The 25,358-nt window shown below is 38.3% G+C and overlaps 1 protein-coding gene across 1 annotated transcript in view; it reads right to left on the bottom strand.

The window, feature by feature from the left end:
• Nucleotides 1-25,358, bottom strand: part of LOC149784597 (uncharacterized) — a 128,244-nt gene that overhangs the window by 86,376 nt on the left and 16,510 nt on the right. The window contains exon 4 of the mRNA XM_089933297.1: nt 6,230-6,301. Within this exon, the coding sequence (XP_089789423.1) occupies nt 6,230-6,301 (72 nt within the window). The remainder of the gene's footprint in view (nt 1-6,229; nt 6,302-25,358) is intronic.

The raw sequence follows: 25,358 nt of genomic DNA, 5'->3' as shown, positions 1-25,358 counted from the left end.
TCAGAGGACATGAACTGGAAACAGTGAGCCAGTTCAAATATATTGGTTCCATAATCACTGAAGAGGTATCAAGAGCAGTAATTTTGTCAAGAGCAGCACAAACAATGGCAGCTATGTCAAAGCTAAGACCCATCTGGAGACACAAGAATATCTGTCTGAAAACTAAAATCAGACTATTGCGAGCTCTAGTCATCTCAGTATTTTTGTACTCATGTGAGGCATGGACCCTGACAGCACAATTACAACGAAGAATCCAGTCACGTGAAATAAGATGCTACAGATCCATCCTTGGCATCTCCTACATGGACCACATCACAAATGAAGAAGTGCGTAACACCATCAGGCGCGAAGTAGGCTAATATGAGGACCTCCTCACCACCGTCGAAAAGGGAAAGCTGAAATGGTATGGCCATGTCACTAGAGCCAACAGTCTATCCACAACAAACCTGCAGGGCAGCGTCCAGGGTAGCAGAAGGACAGGTAGACAGAGAAAAAAGTGTACTGACAACATCACAGAATGTGCAAGGAAAAGTTTTGCGGAGACACAGGCACTGGCACATGATCGAGACAAATGGAGGGAACTGGTCAGATGTTCAGCAGCACAGCGCCTCAACGACCACACTAGGTCATGAGACTGATGATGATGATGATATCTGTCTTGGTTTCATATTATATTTTTTCGATCGGTTTTCGCCTGACATATAATACATTTGTTTGTTTGGTATAGCAACATTTCTGATTAACAGTGATTATAAGTTAATGCATTTGTATGAGCAATACTGCACGATGTTAGTAGTGCTGTATTAAAAACGAGTTTGTATTTTATATTATATCACACTAATGGTGTAACATTTCTATTATATTCTGAGTTTGCTTTTCTGCCTAAGGCTTGATAATGAAAATGTTATACAATACAAGAAACAAAGTATCCGTGGTTTGATAGCCGATTTCGACAGATGAAATATTCCCTCGTTATCTTCGCTTATTGGATCCGAGGCTGTTGATTTCGTACCAAAACCAGCCTTCTTCAGTTACATTTATTTCATTTTTTAGTGTTTGTGCTGATCGGTATAAGGGAATATCACCGAGGGAAATGGAATAGCATTGCTTTAGTTGAAGTTTCGATGCTAATTGCATTCGTAATTTTATCAGGATCATTATTATTTAATGCTTTTATAAGGCGTCAGGAATCGCCTTATAAAGCAATACAACCATGATGAAATACATTGGTTACACTTGCAATTCAAATCATAATAATTATGCTCAAGACCTATATACATAATATTGAAATAATGCTTCTCACAAGAAGTGGTGGTAGTGATATTGTTACAGTCTTCATGTTTAATTTATTTTCTTTCATAAATATGATATGTATGTATTGGTTAGATTAAATATTCTTTTGTTTTGAAAAACAATTATTTCAACAACTTTCATTACTCTACGTTATCTCTAAAGTTTCCTAATACTCATGGAGCATTTCAATGAAATTTGTTGAATGCTTGCAGATTTTTGTAGAGTCCTAAAATCATGAAATATATTTTACTGTTTAATTTTCCATAAATAATCCGTACTACTTCAACTACTACTAGTACTACTACTACTACTACTGCTACTAATAACAATAATAATAATAATAATAATAATAATAATAATAGCAATAACAAGAATAATAATAGTAAGTAGTAGTATTAGTTGTAGTAGTAGTCCCGATCTATGAAAGATGATCCGGGTTATTCTAATAGAGTATTTGATTGTGTGGGTGGTACGTGTGTAATAACGTTTGAACTGGGTGGATGGTGCAAACTCTTCTCGAATGTTGATATTTTATATAGAGCTGTTCGGGAGCGGCGGCGAGTGCTGGAGTACTGTTAGGGTTGAATTTAAATACATTTCAGATATCTATAGACTTGTTGTCTCAAACGTCTTCGAACTGATACGTGTGATCCGTGATCCAAGTAGAAAAAGGAATAAGGCTCTAGCGTCATGTTCATGCCTGTATTCTATAGCTACCCAAGGAATTTAGAGACGTGTCATAACACGGAAATTAGTAATATCCCCACCTTGTAGTCGTAAATACATTCAATATACATTAAAAATATACATTCATGTATGCAAATGTACTAGCAGAGAATCCAAACTTACCTTACAGACTTAGCTCATAACTTGGATAACCAGATAAATATTTAACACAGACAGGGAATAGCAATTTATAAGATCTAATAGCAAAGGCATCCACTCCACATCTACCATTAGTACCCTAGCCTTTTACATAACTTTACAAAAAAAAACAGAAGTGACATTATTATAATGATGGTGATTATTATTATTATAATAATATTTATTATGATTATTACTATCGTTATTATTATTATTATTATTATTATTATTATTATTATTATTATTATTATTAAAGCAGATAGGGAATATCAATGTATGCATGATATTAGCAATGACATCCGTTCCATTTCTACATTTAGTAACTAGCCAATTACACAACATTACAAACTATTATTATTATTATTATTATCATTATTATTTACTTCTACATCATCGTTCTTGTCCTGTTTTGCAGTAATGAATGAATGCTTTTCTTTAAAGCACATAACGTAAAATTGATTTTCTCCTGTGAAACCCAGAGTTTTTCATTATTTACCTCTTAATGTAAGTTTTGTAGCTCATGTACCCGAGGAAAAATTCACCCATCTTCAAATATTTTGTTTGCTTTTTCTCAAATGTTTTGGAGACATTTTGATTGGCTCTGAAACTTCCTACACATGTTATGAAGCAGTCCTATTTATATTAATGTTCATATTTGTTTTTTACATCCTTTCAGCGTGACTGCATATTACTATTATAGTTATCAAGAAAGAAGTAAAACTGGAAGAAAATAATCCTATTCTTATTTTCACCTCCCACCACGAAAATCTCAGATTAAAGTAGAAGATTGTAAGAATCTATTTACTGTCCTGCACTATTAAATAATTTAGCTTAACCTATGGGGAAGACCAACATCTTGCAAATGAAAGACAGTTGTATTAGTATGGGTTCTTGAGACTAATCTCTATCATTTCGGAAAATATTTTCAGTTTTCGACTGGAAATCCGTTTACTTAAAGATTTGTAAAACGCTGGCTTCTAATCTTTCAAATATTTATGGTATATGTGTTGTATGCCGTTAACTATGTTCGGTCTGTTTTCAATCATTATGGGCAAAAGAGAATGGAGCGGGGTAAGGACAATATATTGTTCTATCCATATACAATGCATCATTGTTTCTATTACCCATCCGCGTTGCACAAGGGGTATAATAATGATGCAAACTTGGTTGGCAAACACTAAAATGTAAAGGAATGTTGGACAATTATGAATAGATGGGGCAAAGATATATTTGTGTTTTCCTTATTAAGACCATCATTCATTTATGCTTCATGTAGAAGACCACTGTTAGCCATTTGTTTCCTTTTTCCATATATTATAGTAATATACATTATGGGTAGGAAAAAGTTATTATATTGCACCATATTAGTGAAGTCACCAATTAATGGGTGATTTTTCAAAGGCACTAGTTCATGGAATTCAGAAAAGAGACCTTAGTATTGGACGAAGTTCATGAATCAGAATGAACACCTATACCATATTCCTAAAGAATGTTCATGCCGCCAATTTCGAATAAATGCAACAAGAAAGAAAACTTAAAATGCTTTGATTGCGGGAATGACATCAAGTACAATTTAATGATATGCTTTTCTACAGAGGATATTATTGACCATATGCATTAATTCAGCAATTATATCCTTTAAACACTCAAAGATGTGAGTGTCTCAGTATAAGGGGTGATAATCATTCAAGGCAGTAGCTTTACCAACTGATAAGAGGTGCGAGATTTATAAAAAGAGTTGCAAAACTAGTTGTACGGGAAAACGTGCTTTTGAAAAATATTAAACGAGAAAAAGTATTCTAAGTACACTTTCTTCATAATTTGAAATCAACATAGATTAAGACAATGACAAAATTAAATTATTGCAAAACTTGTTACTAAATATTTGTACAACATGGATCACCGTTTACGGGATCTAATTCCATCAAAGTGTTGAAAAAAAATTCAAATTGTAAATCGAGCTAAGACTGTTTCACTGCAATGATTCATATCTTACAGACGCGTGATTCTTGATATTGCATTGAGACACAAGATTTTAGACTTCGCATGATTCGTACAAGGTAGGTGTACTAAATCCACAGCTGTAAAATCTTAGCACTAACTCGGAATCACCGTTTACCTCATGAATATCTTTCTGGTCGATGCGGATTCATCAAACTTACTTAGTAAATGAACTTGTTTCTTAGATTAACTCCTTGTTCCTCCAAGGGTTGAGACAATGCTTCAGAAGGGCTATTTAAAATTGAAGAAGTTTTGGACCAATTAGCTCTTATGTAACATTTGTTTTGTGTTGTCTTGGACTGGCCTCTAGAGGTCTGCAGAGCGATTTTATGATGCAGAAAATACTAGACCTAACTGATATGTGAGGAGAGACATTCTTTATTTATCTCATTCACCTCGTTGTGTATTTACTTAATTTACTTAAATATCATTCTGAGAAAAATATTTAAAGGCAAAACAGTTAATAATTTAGGTGTTATTTTGCCCTCAGTGTAAAAGCTAGCACATTTCTCTGTTTGATTAATCGCGTCGAAATTCTTCTGTAAGACGTTGCAACTAATAACTAATTTAAAACCGTTAATGCACGATTGCATCTCTTTGAACCCTAAATGATTTTGTATTATATCATTTCCAAATGATTTTAAAAGGACAGTAAATATGATCATATCGAAGGCTCTGAAGGACGAAATAGCTCATCCATCGATGACATATAAATATTGTACTGATACTAAAGTGATATAAGCTGAAAGTGAAAGTCACAAAAATGACCTTTGTTTTCAGGCAGGGTGTTTGTGCGGAAAAACGGTCAATATAATTGCGACACTCTACCTGTATTCCTTTACATATATATGTATGAAAATTCACTGAATAACTTCAACTTCAAATTTATAGTGTAAGGAGTGTTAAAGATATTTGTTCTTACGGTAATATTAGAATTATAGAAAAGTCAGTTTTCCGTTTAATACGTATTTAAGAGATGCCTATTTGTAGTATCTTTACAACAGATTAAATATGCAAGAGTCAAACAAAAAGATACAACAAATTTCACGCAAGGGTTCTAGCTACATCATCGACGAAATTAACCGAGTCAAAATAGGCAACTGTTACGAGTATATGCTATTAAAAAGTAACAGAAAAGAGTTAATACGACAAGCTTTGTACATTTTAACAAACAATTTATTTCCCTAGAATAAAAGGTGAAACATGAGAAAAAAGAAATTACGGTATTGCTAGTTAAATCCTAAAAGAATCCAATAATTAAATGACACAAGTCCTATCAATGAAAAGTTGTAAGTGAATCTCAGTATAAATCCCAATGAAATCCAAGATGGAAGGCGATGACCTCTGTAATAGTCAGCGTTGTACTGATGTGTCAACAGTCTCTTGTTGACTCACAGAAAATATTATTCCAGTTTTGGAATTCCGTATAAATTCCAGTAACTTTCTTTGTCCAAGAATTTTGTATTTCCAGGGAAAAAAATCACTTGAAATTCAATACTTTGAAGAAAATAAAAACTAAGTCCAAACTGGACACAACATAAAACAACTTGACGTCTAATGTGTTAAGGCACGACTGATATAATTCTAATCATAACATGGGTTATAAGACTAACTAAAACGACAAACAGTTTCCCGGACGGGGGTCAATAGTTCATGATTCTAGAATAAATAGAAGTTTATATATGATAATTATCACGTCGTCCATGTACGACCTTTACTCAACTTAATGATTCGTACTCTGAGAAGGATAATAAAAAAGAAAAATAGTTTTTTAATAAAACTGTCGCTGATTTTGAAATAAGGTCAGCAACTAGATACACTATTTCTAGTATTAGCTGTTATAAAAAATAACAAAAATCGGATAGACTAAACAGAACTAAACTCTATTCTGTACAATATCAAATCTAGTAAACAATGTTACATTACAATATCATGTAATGGAATAAACAATTTTTATAACAGACAAACAATTTAATTAAATATACATAACAGAAACCTAAAGGCTTGCATAAGTAAGACTTTTCCACATCTGTGAGAAAAATAAACTGAAACAAGGGAAGAAAAAACTTACCATCTTGGACCTACATCCAGCATCGATGACGCGGTTTAGCTGATCATTTAGGTAGTATTTAAAGTAGCAGACCTTGAAAAGCAAACGAAGCAAAAGATGGCTTTAAGTAATGGTTATTAATCATGACATGAATATATTTCAAATATGGTGATACAAAAATAATAGGTAATCATTAAAATATGTATGATATGGTTGTTTGAGATTTAATTATCTTCTATCAACCAAAGACTAACAAATCACAAATTAAACCCTACTAAATAATTTCAAAGTAAATCAAATGACATACTTGGAGTTTAAATATATGATTTATTATGTGAGCGAAGCAAACTTGCAATATTCTTCTTCTTACATATCTCAATATATTTCGTTTTATTTGTGAACTGGTTAAACGTTTCGGTAAATAGGTATGCATGCATGCATTCACCCGCTTGATATAGATGATGCAGATATTGTAATGATGTTTACCAAGTATACAGGATTGCACGGAATTTTCTCCAAGTCAGAAAATGGTTAAGATAACACAATTTCCTCATTTCTCTTTCCAACCTGTTTGATGGGTAAAGAAAGGGTTAAGTATATTTTAGAGGGAATAAGTTTTGCTAACTTTGGTAGTTGTGTAAAAGTGAAAACACCTAAATACAAACTTTGACAGATGTAGAGGCGTTGTAATCCCTCCGATGATTCCAAAACACTACATTTACATGCTAACTTCGCATTACTGCTAGAAGAATTTAAATAAAACATCCGAGAAATAAAGCAGCTGGCCTAGAATAATCCACTTCAGTAAAACTAATGTTAGATAAAACGCAAAAGGAGTATATATTAAAATATATGACGAAATAGTGAATAATCTCTGTATTCAAGTAAACACTGATTGAAATAAACTTAAACGTTAGGGTTATCACAAACACAAATTTACAAACGATATTACATATCAACCTAAAACACAGCTTCATAATAGATTAAGGGTATGTATGAGCAATGTAAGCTTTCACTATTGCCCCAATTTACTATATTAATAAAAAAAAAAAAAAAACTTTAAGGTCTGTCCCAATTATCTTTATTTTAGTATTGTCAAATTGAAATAACATCAAGCAACATATATGCATTTATTAAATGCAGACAAAGCGAGAGGAACCGTCCGCTCGAACAAATCATCAAAGTTTGTTCCTTGTGTGGTCCTATTTTATACTCCAACTTTTTAAGTGGCAACAAACTGTAAGAATCGATTAATAATACTGAAAACTAATAATAAGAAGCACTAGAATTGACTTTAATGAGCTAAATAAAATTCAAGGTACCGAAGTTACCTCCTCAAGCTTTCCAAGTTCAGAGATGGTATCGTAGTGCAATGTCATAGTACATAAGACATAGCAGCAAGCATTATTATCGAAAAATGAAACTATTTAAATGTCTGAACAATACAAACTCCCTGGTTATGAAGCAAAATATACACATATTTTCAGATATCAAATATGACATTACTGCAATGTTTTTTTTCGCTTACACACATTGTTGGTGTGTGTTAAAAGCCGTCTTTGACATTTTTAGTGAGTTGGTTTCTTAACGTTAATGGGAGCTGATGAACTATGGTGCTTGGTGGACAGACGTGTTAAGCCTAGGCAACTTTAGGAACCATAACTCGCATCAAACGATATAATATGTACAAATTCAATTTTATCAATCTCATCGAATGACTGATCCAATGCAGCCCTTGATATATATCACTCTTGCATGCATATCAAATACCGATAGTCCATCAGTGTATATATTGTATCTGAGTCCCAGTATTGAACTTAATGTACTATATTGACCCATGTCGTGCCGTTTTCTTCTGCAGCAGCTATTTTTACTACAACTTGGTTCCAACACTAATCGGGGGACATTTCACTTCACTTCACTTTTTTTGGTAATTAGATTATGAGTGAATATGCACTATGATTCTATCAGGTGAATTTGTTGATATTGTCAAATGAGTTAATGGACATCATGATAACAACGTATGTGTTGATGATTGCATAGAAGTGAATAGATAATTCATATCGATTTTAAATCGTGTTGCTGTATCACGCATAATGATCGTGATGTGCTCGGTGAGTCTTTTGGAACAGATACTTATACATTTCCATTATTTAACTTCAGTCAGCTGGAGATATCGTTTTATGTGAGACGTGCTTATTGAAGACCTGATAGTTTGAACGATGTATCATGAGTTAACCAGAAATACTAGCAGTACTTAGCAAAATCTAACTTCTAGTTTGGCATACATACATTCCTTAAATGTTTGATGATGTCACATAATCTTAATGTGTCTTTAATGACCCTAATATTGTGTAGGTCAAACATTCTGTTGATCTTAACGAGCTCATCAAATTATGGACATCTTTAGAGTCATCACTGGACGTATTCCTATTGAAAATAAATAATTACCTTTTCGTGGCAAAGCTGTTTCGTTCACTCTGTTGAAACTAGCAATAATGAAACTAGCAACATTGATAGTGGCGTTCTCAATCATTGTACTCTAAATTGTTTAATAATTTCATTGTTGCACTGCACTTGTCGTCCTTAAAGTTATCTGCTAGTTGCAATATCATTGTGTCATTAATATATAACTGTCCATATATCCAAATGATTATTTTACCATTAGTTAGTTGCTCTCCGTCACGAAGTTGTTATTAGCTTAGCGTTTTTGTTGGCTTAATCCATTGTACGCACGCTTTGAAATGTTTCCTAACTATGTGTTCAACACATATATACATTCGATGATGATGATGATGATGATGATGATGATGATGATGATGATGATGATGATGATGATGATGATGATGATGATGATGTTAGTCCATCGGTGTAGATAAGGACCATTCAGTGTCAATGATTCCCTTGGGGTAGGTTCGGTGATGGCTGAGCAGTCCGATCCGAGCCCGGAAGAGTCGCAGTGGGCACATGGATATACAGGTTGCTGACTTGAGTTGCAGAACTGTTGTTCCTGGATTTGCGCAGGTCACGCTTCTTAGCTGGATCCACCAGTTTTTTTCAGCTCAAAGGCTGACACACCGACATTAACTTGACTGCGCCAAGCAGATCAATCAGCCGTGACACTCTCCCAGCTGTCAGGGTCATTAACTATTGTTTTCTGAGAGGCCTTGAGGCTCTCATTGTACCAATTTTATTACCACCGTGAGAGAGTGTGCCTTGCTGTTGCTCTCCGGAGAAGATTGTCTTAGGTAGGCGTTCTACCGACATGCTGACCACATGGCCAGCCTAAGTGAGCACCTCTGTGTTTTGTACCTTGTCTTGCCATCTGATTTTCATTAGTTTTCACAGCTAGCCCAAAAGGATTGCTTCAGGTTGTTAATTTTGCGGCTATACACAGTCCAGGTCTCGCAAGCATAGAGGATGGTGGGGAGAACAACCGCTGCGTAGACTTTGAGTTTGGTGGCAAGAAAGATGCCTCTCCCGTCCAATACATTTGAGCGCAGGCTGCTTAATGATACGCTACCTTTGTTAATCCTGATTTTGACCTCATCGTCTAGGTGGACTGCCTGTGAGAGGGTGTTGCTTTTGGCCATTGACAGCGATGGATGTTTCCAGGTAATCTTCTCCGAGAGCTGGCTGATGCAGAGCCTCGGTCTTACTGGTAAAGATTATGGGACCGAAGTTGGTGCACAATGTGGAAAAAAGATCCATGCTCTGTTGCAGTTGAGGGTACAGTCATCTTGAAACAGGAGGTCACGAATGTTCTCAACTTTGACTTTGAATTTGGTTTGAAGCCTCCTCAGGTTGAACAACTTCCCCTCAAGACGGTATCGGAGATCAACTCCCACATCACTGTCCTTAAAAGCATCTATTAACATTGATGTGAACATGAGACTGAAGAGTGTGGGCTAAGAGGCATCCTTGTTGCACACCATTCGTGACTGCAAAGGGTTCGAAATAGTTACCCTGGTCCTGGAATCTGGCATCACCTTAATCCCTGATTTCGGTACTCTGTTCTATCTCATTGCTTTTTCATTGGTCTGATTTAGTTATTGCTTTTGACCCATTTATATTAAATATTGGCAGTAGCACTGATTCGTTAACGATTCAATTCGGTGTTTGTGAAGCTGTTGGATGAAAACAGTAAGCCTATTATTATCCACTGTTATACTAATTAATTTTGTCAATTCGTTCCGCGCACTCTGGATTGCTGTATAGATAACATTTAATTACTCACGTTATTTCCACGTTATTGTGATGTTTGCCAATATGTAATCAAAGCCTCTCACTAACTACATGTTTACATTCCAGAACCATGTTTAACATAAAATATGATGCACACAACATTTCTAAAAGAGGGCACGCGGATTTTGTGAATAAGTGCATTTGATTTGAATCTATAGCGATATATTTTATGCTGAACCAAATGTATTCATTTAGGTCAGACTTTACGGAATGTGGTAGAGCATATACGTAGTACATATTCTTTTTAAAAAGTCATTAACTTTTGTTTAGTTTCCTTGAGATGGCATAATTACTACAAATTATTAGATACAATAGCTGTTCTGATTTCATAACTATAAATGTTAAAACTAAAAGCAAAATATGAATATGAAACAGTGGCATGAAATGCTTTCCATGATTTTATACATATTTCATGTCCATTAGTTTAAGCAGATTTCAAATTCTTGTGCCGCAGTGAAGTAGTTTAAGTAAGTTCATGAAGAAGAAAAATAAAATGAAAGCTCTTAGCATCATTGTAGTCCTTGTGAACACGTAAGGGAAATAATTAAGTAAATATCTAAAAGAGATTAAATAAGGTAGTATTTATGTTGGTCACATATTGTGCTGAAAAATGGCGTTAAATGCCACAAAAACAACAACAACAACCAAACTGTAAATGATTTTAATCAGGCTCCATGTACATTTCTAAATTTTCTCTATCAAAGGATATCTAATTCATACAAGAATATTTAACTTATGAGGGGTTTGGTTTGTCCTACAAATCCGAGAACACACAGTGAATGCACAACCGTAAAGTTATCTCAAATTCACCTACGATGAAAAAAAGATTACTACTTTAAACGGATAACCTCACGTACCACATCTGACCTTTGACACATTGTTTCACAGATCAAAGGTAAGTGGTATAGTGGGATACCCTAGGGATTATAGCACTCTAATGTTAAACTAGCGGGGTTGTACCCTGGGGACAATGAGAATTTAACATGGGACATTTTAACATGGGCGGGACTATAGAGGGACAATGGATTGGGACTGTCCAGGGACAATGGGAATTGAACATAGAAAATTTAACATGGGTGGGACTATATAAAGACAAAAAGTATTGGGACTGTCTAGGGACAATGGGAATTTAACATGGGATATTAATATAACACAGACAATAGACAACATACAAACACGCATATAATATGATGAAAAGGGCCTTTGGGTTCTTCTATTCTCTACAGTTCTTCAACCATCTTCGTATTTTCTCCATCATTCCTTTTTCTTCTTTATCTTTGTCTCTGGCATCCATTCAGGATGGCCCCTAGCTCTAAATGTATCCTTTATCCTTATCAAATTTGTATTGAGTCTTTCAAATCTTTCTTTGTCGTTCTTTTCTTTTCTTCTTTCCCGTCCTTTGCCCATGTGTTTTTAATGTTCTTTACTTCTCTTTCCAATAATTTGCTCATATTTTCCTCTGCTTGTATCAGCTGGTTCAGACCCCATTTACATACCATCACTCAGTCCAATACAATATGTTTTCTAAAGAAAACACTTGACTTCGATGACATGATCCAGGGCCTCCTTTATACTATTCAATCTCAGATATGAGTATTCATTAATCTTCTTAATTTCTTTACTTCCTCCTCTAGTATTCCTTCTACGAGATCGTTTGCTACTATGAGACTCGTCATAAAATTCAGGCTGCCTGGAAATATCCCTTCGCTTTTTAACCTTTCCACCATGTATGTCCCATCAATTATCCAAAAATAGCTATATATCAAGTGATCAAATAAATCAGACACTGCTGCCATCTTCTTTGCTTATTCCGTATAATGGCGCGAACGACGAACACTTTGACTTTATATCTCTCAAGCACGGACGTAAAGGAAAACATCCCTTACATTCACTACACATATTATATACTATCCACAAAGAGGTGAGGAGCCATAAACAAATACAAAATATACTATCCAAGCACGCTAAGAAGGAAAAACAAACCCCGAATATACTGTTCACAAACGCGAAAAAGAAAACATATAACTAATATATACCATCTACGCACTGAAAGATGAAAAAAAACTAACCACACATTACTATCCACACACGCGAAGAAGAAAAATATACTCACGGGAAGAAGCAAACCCAAAAATAAAATATACTATCCACACACGCGAAAAGATACAATTTAACCCAAATATACTATCCACACACGCGAAAAAACAAACTAATACCAAATTAACCATCCAAACACGGGAAGAAGCAAAATCAAACCCAAATTATACTATCCCCATACGCACAGACGCAAAAAAAAAACGCAAATGTACTTTCCACACACGTGAGGAAGCAAAATCAAACCCAAAATATTTTCTGTCCACACATTCGAAGAATCAAAATAAAAACCTAATTATTGCATCCACAAAGAAGAAAAGGTAAAACACCACACACTCTACTTTCCATACAAACGTTCGTGAATGTTTACAAACCCCAATATCCTACTATCAACAAAAACGTACGTCAGCTCATACACACACAAACACACACACACACACACTCACACACAATCATAATAGAAAAGGAGTGAGTGTTTCTATTCACACTACTCCACATTCAGAGAACTTGGCAAATTGAATAGTGTCTCTTTACTAGAGCTTTGGTTAGCCCGGATAAAGTCTTTTTTTTATAAGCCCAGAAGCACCTGGCTAATGGTGACATCGCAAAGGTCTGGCACCACAGATACAACGGCGACTCCAATCATTCTCCCAATTCATCCTTGTGGATGGGAGTGCTGAGGGATGATGACTGACTTCATTATCCCAGTCTTGACTTTGAGTTATAGCCCAAACGTACCAGTCTCTTCTTCTACGCCACACTCGTGGATGCTGTTGTACTCATCGTTGCTCAATTTGTTGTTGTTGACGTGGTGGTTGTGGCTGTGGCTATAGTGATGGTGCTACCTGCGGAGATGTCTACACCCCAGGTTTCACCTCACAACTTTGCCTCAGCATGATATGAGGTAGGATTCCTCTTTTCTTTTCCTCTTCTTTCTTCCTTTTTATTTCTTCCTCCTCTTCTACTCTGACTTCTTTGGCAAAATCCTCCACACCCAGATCATCCAGGAGTCGCATGGCGTATTCCAGATGCATCTGGAGTTCCATAAGTTTCTTAATTATGCTACTCATTATTTTCGTTCTTCAGAAATCAAAATGGTTAGTCAGACTGACGAGCGTTCCGTTTATATATTTTTCAAGCACGGACGTGAAGGAAAACATCCACTGGCACCAAAAGGTACATTGCCCGTATCGTCACAAAAACAGCGCGGACTTAAAAGCAGCACTAACTCTCATATTTACTGACAAACATAATTTACTAAGTTCGATAAGTTATAAGTTGCTTATAAACGCACTTCTGTTTTTTCTAACTGACTAGCATACCACTAGCTATTGAATTAGCATTTCGTCTTTAGAGTATTGAGTAGCCCTGAAAAGGGCTGTTTTTTGTGAACGTGGCAATCTTTTATGATCTAATATTGCGGCCTCGTCTGGCGACAGACTTTCCCACAGGAAAGTGTCTGCTTCTTCGGAAACAGAAGGATAACTCTTTGTTGTCGACACGGCAGACGACAAAACCTCTATGAGTATCCTGCTGCTGCTCTGACTGATCTCTCTGATGTTACTGAAGTCTGTACTTCTCCGTCCAACCTTCATTCTCCTTGTTTATTTCCACTCTGAAGAGCTCTTCTATCAGGTCTTCAGTAAGGTTCAACACTCTGACATTCTTTATCTCTTCAGGCTTCTGTATCAGGCTTTGCCGGGCACGATGTAAATTCAGGTAAGCATCGTTCAGCTTTGCTAATCTTGAGCACATCTTTATAGAAGGATAAGCTGACAATGAATGGTCAGACTGGAGACCACTCCGCTTTAAATGGCTCAAGTGCGGACGCGGTCTAAATCATCCCTACACGGTTTGTGTCAAGTCGTTTGATTTGAGGGATAGAAATAAGTCAAAGAGAATGGTTCATAATACAAATGGCAAACAATCTATAGATTCATTTTTTCAAAACACCACATTTGTATTCAAATAACTAACAACTAACAATTAACAAATATTTGTATTACCAATTCAATTCAACAATAAACATTTTTCCAGTAAGCACCTATTTTAGACATCGTTGAAAATATTGTGAACTGAAGTTAGACTTCCACTGATAGAAGTCATTGGGATATTGATGTACGCTGAGTTTACTAGCTAAAGACAAAATATAACCATAACGGGCACAAAACCATCGATCTGCTTTCTCATTATTTCTAGAAGAATGACGATCACAATAAGTCACTCAATGTGCTGAAGAATATCCAAGACTGCGTTGATGCAGACAATACACACAATATTGTCACACACCAAGGAATTTGTGCCCTGTAATTTCGCATTATTGAATCGTGTTGTCTGCGCATTTATTCTCAGTGGCCGAATGGTCTAAAGCGCTCTCCGTTACGGATCACTGCCATCTCACATCTGTTTGCGTGGGTTCGAGTCTAGGATTCTGCCAATATGTATATGTGAGAAAGTTTGCCAGTAGCTTCTCGTGGGTCGGTGGTTCTTTCTAGGCTTTCCCGGGTTCTTCCGCCATCATTGATACTGGCCGCCATGTATAGCCTATCGTGTGCTGAAAAATGACGTTAAACCCCACAACAAAAACAACAACATTTCTTCTCATAAAGTCAATGATGTCATCTTACAAAGGGGGTAATCAAAACGAATCAAAATAATTTCAACACAACCATGACGGGGAAAGTAAACAGCTACCCAGTGGGTTCCTGGGAGATGACTCTCGTCCGTGTTGATAACAAAAGCTTGATGGTCTTGAGGGTTGCGGTGAGGTAGTTCATCTTTAGCCCACACGGCAGTATTCCAAGAAGCAGTGTACGAGCTGTGGTTTACAAGGCAATAAAGTTCCCAAGTATCCATTCTGTGTTGTTTTGTTTTTCTTGTCATTTTCTTCACAGGAAATTATAAGTGATCAATTCAATCAGGACTTTGTGCCTCAGTTTGTCTGACAAGTAAACGTCCATTAGCTGCGTCTTCGTACTCTGGGCCAAGAAAGCTTCCATGCGATTGATACCTTGCGCAGTTTATGGAGGATAATAATGTTCACCCAGGCCTTTATACCACTGATGAAACATTGCTTCTTCCGAGATGATACCCCAAGCTTTGTCCAGATACATGTCCAACTTTTCTTCCTGACTCAGCATCAGACACTTATCGTGTTGAATTTGACTGGGATGATCATTTTGACATCTACAGGAATCTTTCTTAATCGAGTTCGTAATTTCTTCTGCCAAGTGTTTAGCAAAACAGGAGACTAAATGTTGTTCTTGTTCTGGCCATCTGGACTTTATCACTATGTCTTTTTCATCTTTGTCTTGGGGTTATACGACCATGGTCTCTTCACATTCCATGCCCAAAGATTCTTCATTATGTAAAGAGGAATAAACTTCTTCCATGGCTTCTAATAGTCTAGAATGACATATCTCAAACTGTTGATTTCATTGGTATTATCGAATTCTGCATACAGGATGATGTTTAACGTCGGGGATAGAGCTTCTGCAAACTTAAGTTCCACACGCAGTTGACCAGATTTTATAGGGTGGAAATGTCCCTCGTCACTGCCTTGGTCTAGAGTGAAAACCAAACCCCATAAAGAGTGAGCTACTGTATAATCATCGTACGAAATGCCGTGACTGATGTTGGTCCCTACCAAGTACCACCTCAAGTAATTCTTCTGGGAAAAGTTAGGTTCGAAAGGTCTGGTACACAAGGCCTTGCCATCGCGACTAACTTCGATTTAGGACACGTTCTAGTGCTTAAACTGGAATGGATATTGAAAGTGGTCTCCGGTGAGTGCTACACTGCTCACGATGACAACGATTAAACGTTTGGGTAACTGTCCCTGGAAAAGACGATCTTCGATCTTGGATTGGAGTCCGGGAGCAATGGAGAAAATGTTCACTTCCACGCTTCGTGTCTGATACTTGGCGGTCGTTCTGCTCAAACTGTTACTGAAGTCGTTTTCCGCTTTGGGTGATACTTCTACGTAGAGCTTGGCTTCTTGGATGATGGTTTTGTCTTCATCAGGATGGGCCAACAAATGGAATGCGGTACTGCTACGATTCAATCTCCGGCGGATATCTACACCATTCAGCAAATATTTAGCTTGCAGCCACACGTCCAAATGCAAACGATCCATCATTTTTAACTTCGTCCTTGAATGTTTTTTTTACATGGTAGTTAAAGCCTACATTGTCAGGATCGTCATCTGCTGTTAGGGCTGTGTCGTTAGACGTGTTCTCACCTGCTGTGTCAGGTTTCCATACCGCCCGAGAATCCACTGAGTGTTCTTGCTCGTCGCTTTTTTCTCCCTTGTCCTTTCTGTGGCTTCAGAGAAGCTGGAATGCCTGGCTCGGTAACATTAAGGGCATTTATAGGTGTTTCTCTTTGGCCGAAAATGTCTTTGCACGTTTGCAGCAAAACATTTTCCTTCTGTCAAGAAGGTTACTTTTGAGTCTTGTTTGTCAATGATGACATTTTGGAGAAATTCTTTACCGTGTGTCAATGCGGCATCTTTCAAGACGTGCAATCATCGTGTCACCATCAGTTTCAACACCAGGGCCACCGAACGAAAGGCTGACTTGAACATATCTCCTAAACCGTGTCCTCGCTGTCGAGCTATGCCTCGGTACACAGGAAACATGTCTAACAATTCGTTAGAGAATCGTTTTCGAAAATGAAGTTTTACCGTGTCTTTACCGTTGGAGAATGGAATATTTGGTCCCAGATCTCCTTCTTTGGTAATATTGACAGTGTCGAAATTCGACTTACTGACGGGTAAATAGTGTGGATGCACAAATTAATGGTGTACGTGATAAGTGTTTGCACCTTCCTGGTCATTGGTCGCTGTACTATCCACTTTGAAAGGAATGACACGCAGCAACGGCACGGTGGTGTACCAATCCACGTTTTACTCCACCACATCGGAGTACACACAGATAAAATTGAGTCCTTCGTTCAGTTCTATCGGGTGTCCAAAAGCCCTGTACAAATCCATATTACTGTTTATCTTGTCCACCCACAATTTCAAACAAGCTACTATTAAAACTGATGGACAATGTGTCCGTATTCTGAAATTTGATTATAAGTAGAGGAGCCACTTTATTATACTCAATCTTAACACTCATTTCGGCTCTGTTCAGGGCTTTGCCAAAGGCTTAGTTGAGCCTGTCAGCAATAGTGTCCACCAAATGTTCACCACTAAAATAATAATCTGACGAAAGTTTCGTCGTGTAGGTACTAAAGGATAGATTGCTTGCTGGTCTTGTGTCCCCTGAAAACCCGTGGTTATTTATTTCTTCTTGCAATTGTGCATTCAAGATTTCCAACTGGAAAGTGTTTTTCTTTTCAGTGAGGATTTTAATTTGTGTCGGGTAAATGATTTCCATCAAAGCCACTTCCCAATGGGTTTCATGATCTAATTGGATGGCCTGATGTAATATGGCCGTGTAACAACACAAAGTGTTATTGGAAAACACCTCCATCGAACTGTCACTGGGTAAGGTTAAGTAAAGTTCGTTACTGCTGTTCATAATTCCAGAGTTATGTGGCTGTCCGATGAGTTACTGGAAGTGAAAAGCGTGTCTCCGCCCAAAATCGGGTTGTTGTTGTTGTACGAGTGGTGACTGACACTGGACGCAATATTCATGTTGTTGCCGTTATAGGAGAAGTTCAGGGACGGATTGGGAAGAAGGTGACCGTTGCAACTGCTCAATACAATAGTCCACAATTGTTTGCAAACTCAAATTGGCTAATGCTGCACCGATGACACAATGCAACACAAAAAATTTGGCAGAAAAAGACCATTTGCCTTTTAGGCACACGTTCTCCAAACCACACCCTCAAGGGTTGTTTTTGTAGATCTTGCAGTTAAGAACTAGGTAAAAGAATATTCGGTGCAGTGGTAGCAGTAGCTGAGTCTGTGTGGTTGGGCATGATTGTCACTTTTTATAGTCGATTACTTCCAAAGCGTTGATCCAAGAATCAAAACTGGGAGGATATCCTTTCCAACGCACTTTGACTTCTTTAACACGTCTCTTTCCCACTTTACAGGTTCTTCGTGCGAGAATGCTTTCGATGTCTTACACGACGTCTTCTTTTTTGGTCACACATTGTAAAACGTTCCTTTAAACTCTTCCCCGTTTATGTCCTCTAATTTATAGACGGCAGGATGACGACCATGCACTTGTCAAGTGGCACGAAACGATTCGGTGGTCCAGTTGGCTAAGTAGCCTTTGTCGAAAGTGCGTTTGGTTTTGCCAATGCGCACCGAATCTCCTACGGCCAACACTCCACTTTTCTAAGAGACAGCCACCGTCGGGGATGTACACAACAGTCGATCATAAACGAGCAATTCGTTGTCGGGAAATACTTCTTGGGGTGTCGTTCAATGCTTCGATGGTAAGATTGGTTGTACGCTTGAACCGCGTGAGTTAAAATGTCGATGTGCTTGAGAGTGTGGTTATATGTAAATCATTTCCACATACGTGGGAAACGTTCCAGGATGGTGTCTTTGGTTTCGGGATTCTCGGTGGTAAAACAAATGAAAGTCACGTTTCTTTAATTGTTGTTGGAAAGCTTGGTTCAGAAATTCGGTGCCTTTGTCAGTTCGCCATCGAAAGGGTGACGACTGCTTTGTTTCAACGCCCGTTGCAGGGCTCGCACTAACTCACTGCTCAATTTGGAAGTCAGTGGCACGACCCAGACTAATTTAGAAAAGACATCATTGACACAAAACAAATATTTGTAACCACGGTTGTAGGTGGCCGAATGAGAAACATCGGCTAGATCAGCTTACCATTGATGATCGATACCTTCCACTCCAGTGTGATTTCTGGAAAATTATCATCAGATGGGCTTGAGTAAAGTGTAAGAAGCTTGTTCATGTAACCATCGTTGCACATGAGGTAAACACAGATTTTTCAGTCGAGTTTTAGCAGAAAGATGCAATGTATTTCCGTACTCCTCCGTAACCTGCAGGATGTGAAGGGTCGTAGTAAATATTCGCTAACACCTTCTCCATTTTTGTTAATAAGTCACCCACTCCTCGCTGATGCTACTCTGGAAACTGTGGTTTGGAAAGTTATTTACGTGTCCGATGGGCCACTGGAGTAGAGGTCGAAGCTAGTGGTGAAGGTTGAATGGCTTTGGTCTTCTTTTATTTTCACGTCTGCTTTCACTTCTTTCTTTTTCACTTCTCTCGAAGGAGAAGTGGACATCATCTTTTAACCCAAGCTTTCATTTATTCTCGTTAGGGTGTCGTGGAAGGGGTCAACAAGGACGCTGCAATCTTGCTAGGAATGGGAGCTGCTGACGGTGTTTGAAAAACTTCTGGTACCTGTACTTCCTCAGGCCTTCGTGGGCTGGCGTCTCTCATGACTGCTGGTGGTCGTGGTGGTGGAGGTGGTGGTGTTGGTGTGGCTGATGTACTTTTCATCAAGGATTTGAAATATTTCAGAGTGGGTAGAACTGTTTCGTCCAAAGCTTCCTCGTTGCAAGAATTGACCGTACTTTTGCGATTTTTTCTGTATCGGACAAATCATGGCGATCCATCAATGACTGCAATTCCTGTTGTAACTGAGACATATCTTTCAAATTTGGATAAGGAGGTAAATGCAGGTTCCTTTGTTCTTGTAAGGTACTAAACCAAATTTTCCTCCTTCCATTGGATGTCAAGGGTCACGTCTGAGATGATTGGACTTCAGAGGTCCCTTTTATCTTGCTCCCACGAGTCCTCCCAACATGGTTCCCAATACTCCTTTCAGCAAGGGTCCTAACAATGGAGGCAAACTTCCTCCGCGTTGGACCAATATCCTTTTTTTAACGAATGGCGATTTTCTTCTGAACCATTTGTCGAAGAACGTGACTAAGTTTGCCTAAGCATTGTGTCTGGTATTTTGACAAAGGTATTGAGCCTTTCAAGACGTTCAAACAACATTCGCACACGCTATCGATGACATCTTTGGAGGCGGTTTGAATGAGTTTTTTTGCATGGGTGGAGAAGCTTAGGACATAACGGACAACATGTCCCTATGTTTGACTGAACGGGGAGGCAGACCTTCCCTTTCTTTCCTTTGGGTTGAGAAGAGGGATGTTTTCTGGAGGGTGACATCTTTGCTTGTTGGTTCATGGACACACACAAAAATACACTGAAGTCAATGACTTAGCACAACCTTTTTTTATCGTTTTGTTTGGACTATCACTTCTTCAGAAAGGTAGCAATGTGTTTTCCAAAATCACCAAAGAATCATCCCCTTTGGTTATTCGTTTTTTCGTTTGGACGACAGTGTCTTTTCTTACGGTAACGTCAATGCTTGGCTAAGCGATGTTTCGGATGATAAGACTGTCCTTGTCTCTCTGGACAGGAGAATGACAATAGTGATGGTGTGCACTTCTTTGAGCTAACCTCTTTAGGCATTCAGGAGCACAAAAAAACACTAATACCCATGCTTTGTATCAGGTCTTTTTTATATTGGAACGCGTCGCCACTGATTGTCTTTACGTCGTATCCACTTGTTGACAGGCATCACGCATATTGGAGGCGGTCGCAACGGTCTAAATCGAGGCAGTTCTAGCTTGGACAAATCAAGTAAACTCTGTGACATTCCCGATCTCTCTTGGACTTTGATGTTGGCAGCAGGTACTTTGTGAGCAGCTACCGCTGCAGCTAACAACAGGGAGGGTGTCACCACTGGATGAAAAGTTCTAGGAGACACGGGCTTACATGGTGTCATCAAATGAGGACGAACGGGTGTCAAATGTAGTTGGGTTGGCATCACCAGCAACGGAGAAGTGGAAGAATCTGGGGTTACCGGAGACTCGGTCACTGTCGTTGTAGGTCGTAGTTTGCGAATGTAACGATGGCTAATTGCCTCTCTTGCGGGTAGAAGCTGTTTTCTGAAGGCTTTTCTTTTCTGAGGAATTTTCTTTTCTTTTTTGGGGCTTTTTTGTCTGCGGTTGCGAACTGGTCTAACACAGTAGCTCTTTTTCTTCTTTGGGCGTCGTTTGGCGTTTTAGGAGTGTTTTTTTTTTTTTTCTTTTTTTCTTGCCGATAACTTTTGGATCATTAGGATCCGATTTTAAGGGTAGCGAATGTTGACACCTCATAGAGTACCGCTCCGTTCAGGATCTAAAATGATTTGATTTTTGGTTTGAGTGTCGATGCGGGGATCAACCAGTTCAGTCAAGGCTACTTTGATTCTGTCAAAAACACGTTTGGCTTGATGAGGAATCTGAATGATGCCCTGAAGTAATTGACATGCTATCACCGTAAACCATCGTAAGATGTATTTGAGACTGGCTTCTAAGATACGAGCACGTATTTGTGAATTTTATTTCGCGACTGCTGCCATAAAAGGCAAGACGGTGCGACTGAAGGGACGTAATTTGACAATTTGTGACACGGACGAAAAGTGGCCGAGGTTTTGATAGATTTTTGTTTTGGTTACGTCGACGAAGGAGACATGTAATTGACAGGCCTTCCGTCTTGACACCAGTGTCGAAACAAACTGTAACGAAATCGCAAATAATCGGGAATGGTGGGTTTCAAATCGACGTATCGATAGGCGTTTGGTGTTTCAGTGGCATCGTCGTTCGCATAATTTAGCCAAGGCGTTAATAACTGTTTGGCTAAGACTCTCTAGGGTTTTTAAACAAGACCACGTAATGAGGATTCAGATTGATGGTGCGATGGGCTTTACTTTGTTGAAATTTTGTTTGAGTAATCTAAATGACGCTGACATTACGATGATGTCCTTTGCGCGTAAACTAGTCTAATTTCTTCTTCGTCTTCTCCTAGCATGTCGTCGAAAATGACCAGATGGGTTTGACTGGGGTCAGACATGATTCCAATCGCCTTGACTTTCTCTCAAGAGACTGAAAGCCGATTGCCACTCTTTGTAGCACCATACGATTCGTTGAGGTGGACGATCGATCAAATAATGTTTATGATCGATCAAACGTTTATGTTCAATCAAATGTTTAGCACATTCAATTTTGCGTGAACCACTAGGTCCATCAATTAACATGTTAAAGAGATGGCAAAGATAGAAAGCGTCCCAACTGGTACGATCTAAGTGTTCGTCGATGACTTTAAAAGTGGAGAAAGAGGGAGAAGATACAGTAGATGTAGCCATAGTGCAAGGAATGTCACTTTTCACAAAAAGACAGACAAGACAAGAGTTTTTATACTTTTTCATGATACGTTTATTGATTTTTTAAAGACAAAAATGGATGATAAAAGCCAAAGGGTTAAGTACAATGATCCAATACACATCAAACGATGACAGTGGAATAGAAACAAGTTTCTGTATAACATGTTTAGGGTAAACAAGAAATCCTAGGGATAACGTGTAATGTTCTTGCAGACTCTACATTGGGTAATGTCACACAAGTGTCCTTCCGAAATGGTCTTTCGAGAATGTCCTAGAGTCCTGTCCTGAAGGAAGTGATCGACCTCGGTGACGAGTGCTTCTGACACTGTCATTAACACAGTTGATAAATGACTTTTTTTCCTTGGACGTTGGAATGGAGGATCACAACTCTCGAGCATAATAGGTCACTTCTTGTGTCCAAGCCTCAAAACCTATTTTGTTCAGGCACGTACATCTGTCCAATGAGGTTTTAAGTCACACGTTACGCACACATCGTCATACACATATTCAGTACCTAAAAATTGACGAATCTTTTATTTCCCGTAGAGGTCGAGAAGTATCCAGATGAAAACGTAAGGCTTTGACCAGAATTAATCTCTCGTGGACATTTAAAGGAATCACTTTCATGTTTTATTGGGTGACAAGTACGGATCGTAATGAGTCCACAAGGGATCGGATGGTAAACGAAATCCCAGAAAACAAGTCAATTAGACACACACCACACGTCGACCCCAATTGAATGGATACAGTTTTCGTAATAAGTGTTGGTAATCTTCAACTGTTTAGTATGGTTGCCTGTTTTTTAGCCTATTTTTGTCAAAGACAATAAGTGTACTCTCGGCATAGAGATTGCTTTACTCCAGTGGCGGATCTAAATAGTTAAGACACTAACTTGCACATCATAAGACACCGTTCAAAAGTTTCCTCTTCCACTAAGTTTACGTAGTGTAACAGATTTTGGTAACTCTCTAACTCTTCCTCTGGAACTTGTTGCGGTAAATGTACCTTGCAGGACATACAATCAGGAATAACAAAGCAATCCTTCTCGCCCACGTCCAGTTTAACAATGTCCGACTACTGGAACACTTTTATCTGAATCAGTCCTTTTATAGCATTTAGGTACCAGTGGTTTAAACATCGGTGACATAACGGATGCGATAAAGTATCCATAATTATATACTCCTTTGGAATCACTGAGTCGTGGCCAATAGCCTCGTTTACCTTTGTGACTGAGGTAGTCTACACTCATAATCAGTCATATTATACTAAAGCAGAATAAAAGAGTGAACGCACACTTGATCCGGAAAAATCTAATCCGTTGTTGACTTCTTTCATTTTCCACTTGTGAATTTCTCGACACAAATGTTCTACAGTCACCCATTGAGATTTTGCTTTGGCTAGTCTCTGCCAAACTTCCTTGTAGATCTTATCTTGCAGTTCCTTTGGTTATGTTTGTACATCATTTTTTAAATGGGGTGTAAATACTGGTCTCGATGTTTTCCGACGTTTGACTCCTAGCCACTCTGGCTTTTCAAACGACATGGAAGGTCACTTCAATGACTCGGACCCATTAAAGGCAGGTAGCGACAATTCGGAGACCATCAAACATGCTCCAGGTATACTAAATCTTCTTGATCCCACTGGTGTAGTGACACACTGCAACTGAAGCACTTGACTGTATCCCCTACAATGGTAACCTCATTCACACTTACAATTTTCATCCGGACAATTTCCGTCGCAATGCATGGGTCTTATCCATCCACTACAAGTCACACTAAGTGGAGGTAAAAAAGAAATTACAATCCTCGAACATGGAGGATGACTGTTTTAAAGGATTCGTCTTGTTCGCTTGGTCTTGGTGGTGACAATGAGCTATCGATCTTGTATATTGTCCTTTTTATATACTGACCAATATTAACGTAACCATATGTTAAAGTAAAGTGATTGGGAAGACGCACTCGTTTCTAGTACACGATCTGATACAGTTTCTCCAAGGGTCGACTGGCGATTTGGTGAGAGGGTAAGCGTACAATCTTGTGCGGTTCACAGGTTGTCACCTCAAAATTTCCATCCTTTCCAGACTTGTAATACCCCAAAGTTTACCAATCGACTGGTGCAATAAATGAAAGTCAATTCTTTCACTTCACACTCAGTGTGCACTTCTCCTTCTTTGTCCCGGTATTCGTAGCCGTAATATTTAGGACCATCACAAGCAAAACTTAAATTCTTTTCGTCGGGGTGTTCGTCCGTCCAGGCTCCTAAACGGTCTCCTTCGATGTTAGGGTAAGGTTAACCCAGGTGATTGATATGTAGATGCAAGTGTCCGTGTCAAAGTACAGGACGTGATCACTTAACATATCTAAAGCTACGTACAAATTTAAGCGAGTATGGGCTGTCACGTAGGCTGCAATGATGACATTTCCAAATTCGTCGGCTTATACAAAGTCCACTTCTTCTTCGTAATTGACTAAGATCGAATCCTCACGAACGACTTCCACGTGTTTCATATATTTGATTTTGTCGTGAATCATCTGGAAGTACCGGGAAGGGTTTGTCAAAAACTCCACCTTGGAGAAACACGGTCGTTTGACCATTTTGCCAAACAAGCAATTTAACACCACTTTCGCAATCGATCGCCTTTCTTCGTTTTTCTCGATGTGGTC

The sequence above is a fragment of the Sinohyriopsis cumingii genome, chromosome 14 (assembly GCF_028554795.1).
Source record: "Sinohyriopsis cumingii isolate HCF-2022 chromosome 14, ASM2855479v2, whole genome shotgun sequence".
Classification (NCBI taxonomy): Eukaryota; Metazoa; Mollusca; class Bivalvia; order Unionida; family Unionidae; genus Sinohyriopsis; species Sinohyriopsis cumingii.
This window is presented reverse-complemented; position numbering and strand designations above follow the sequence as displayed.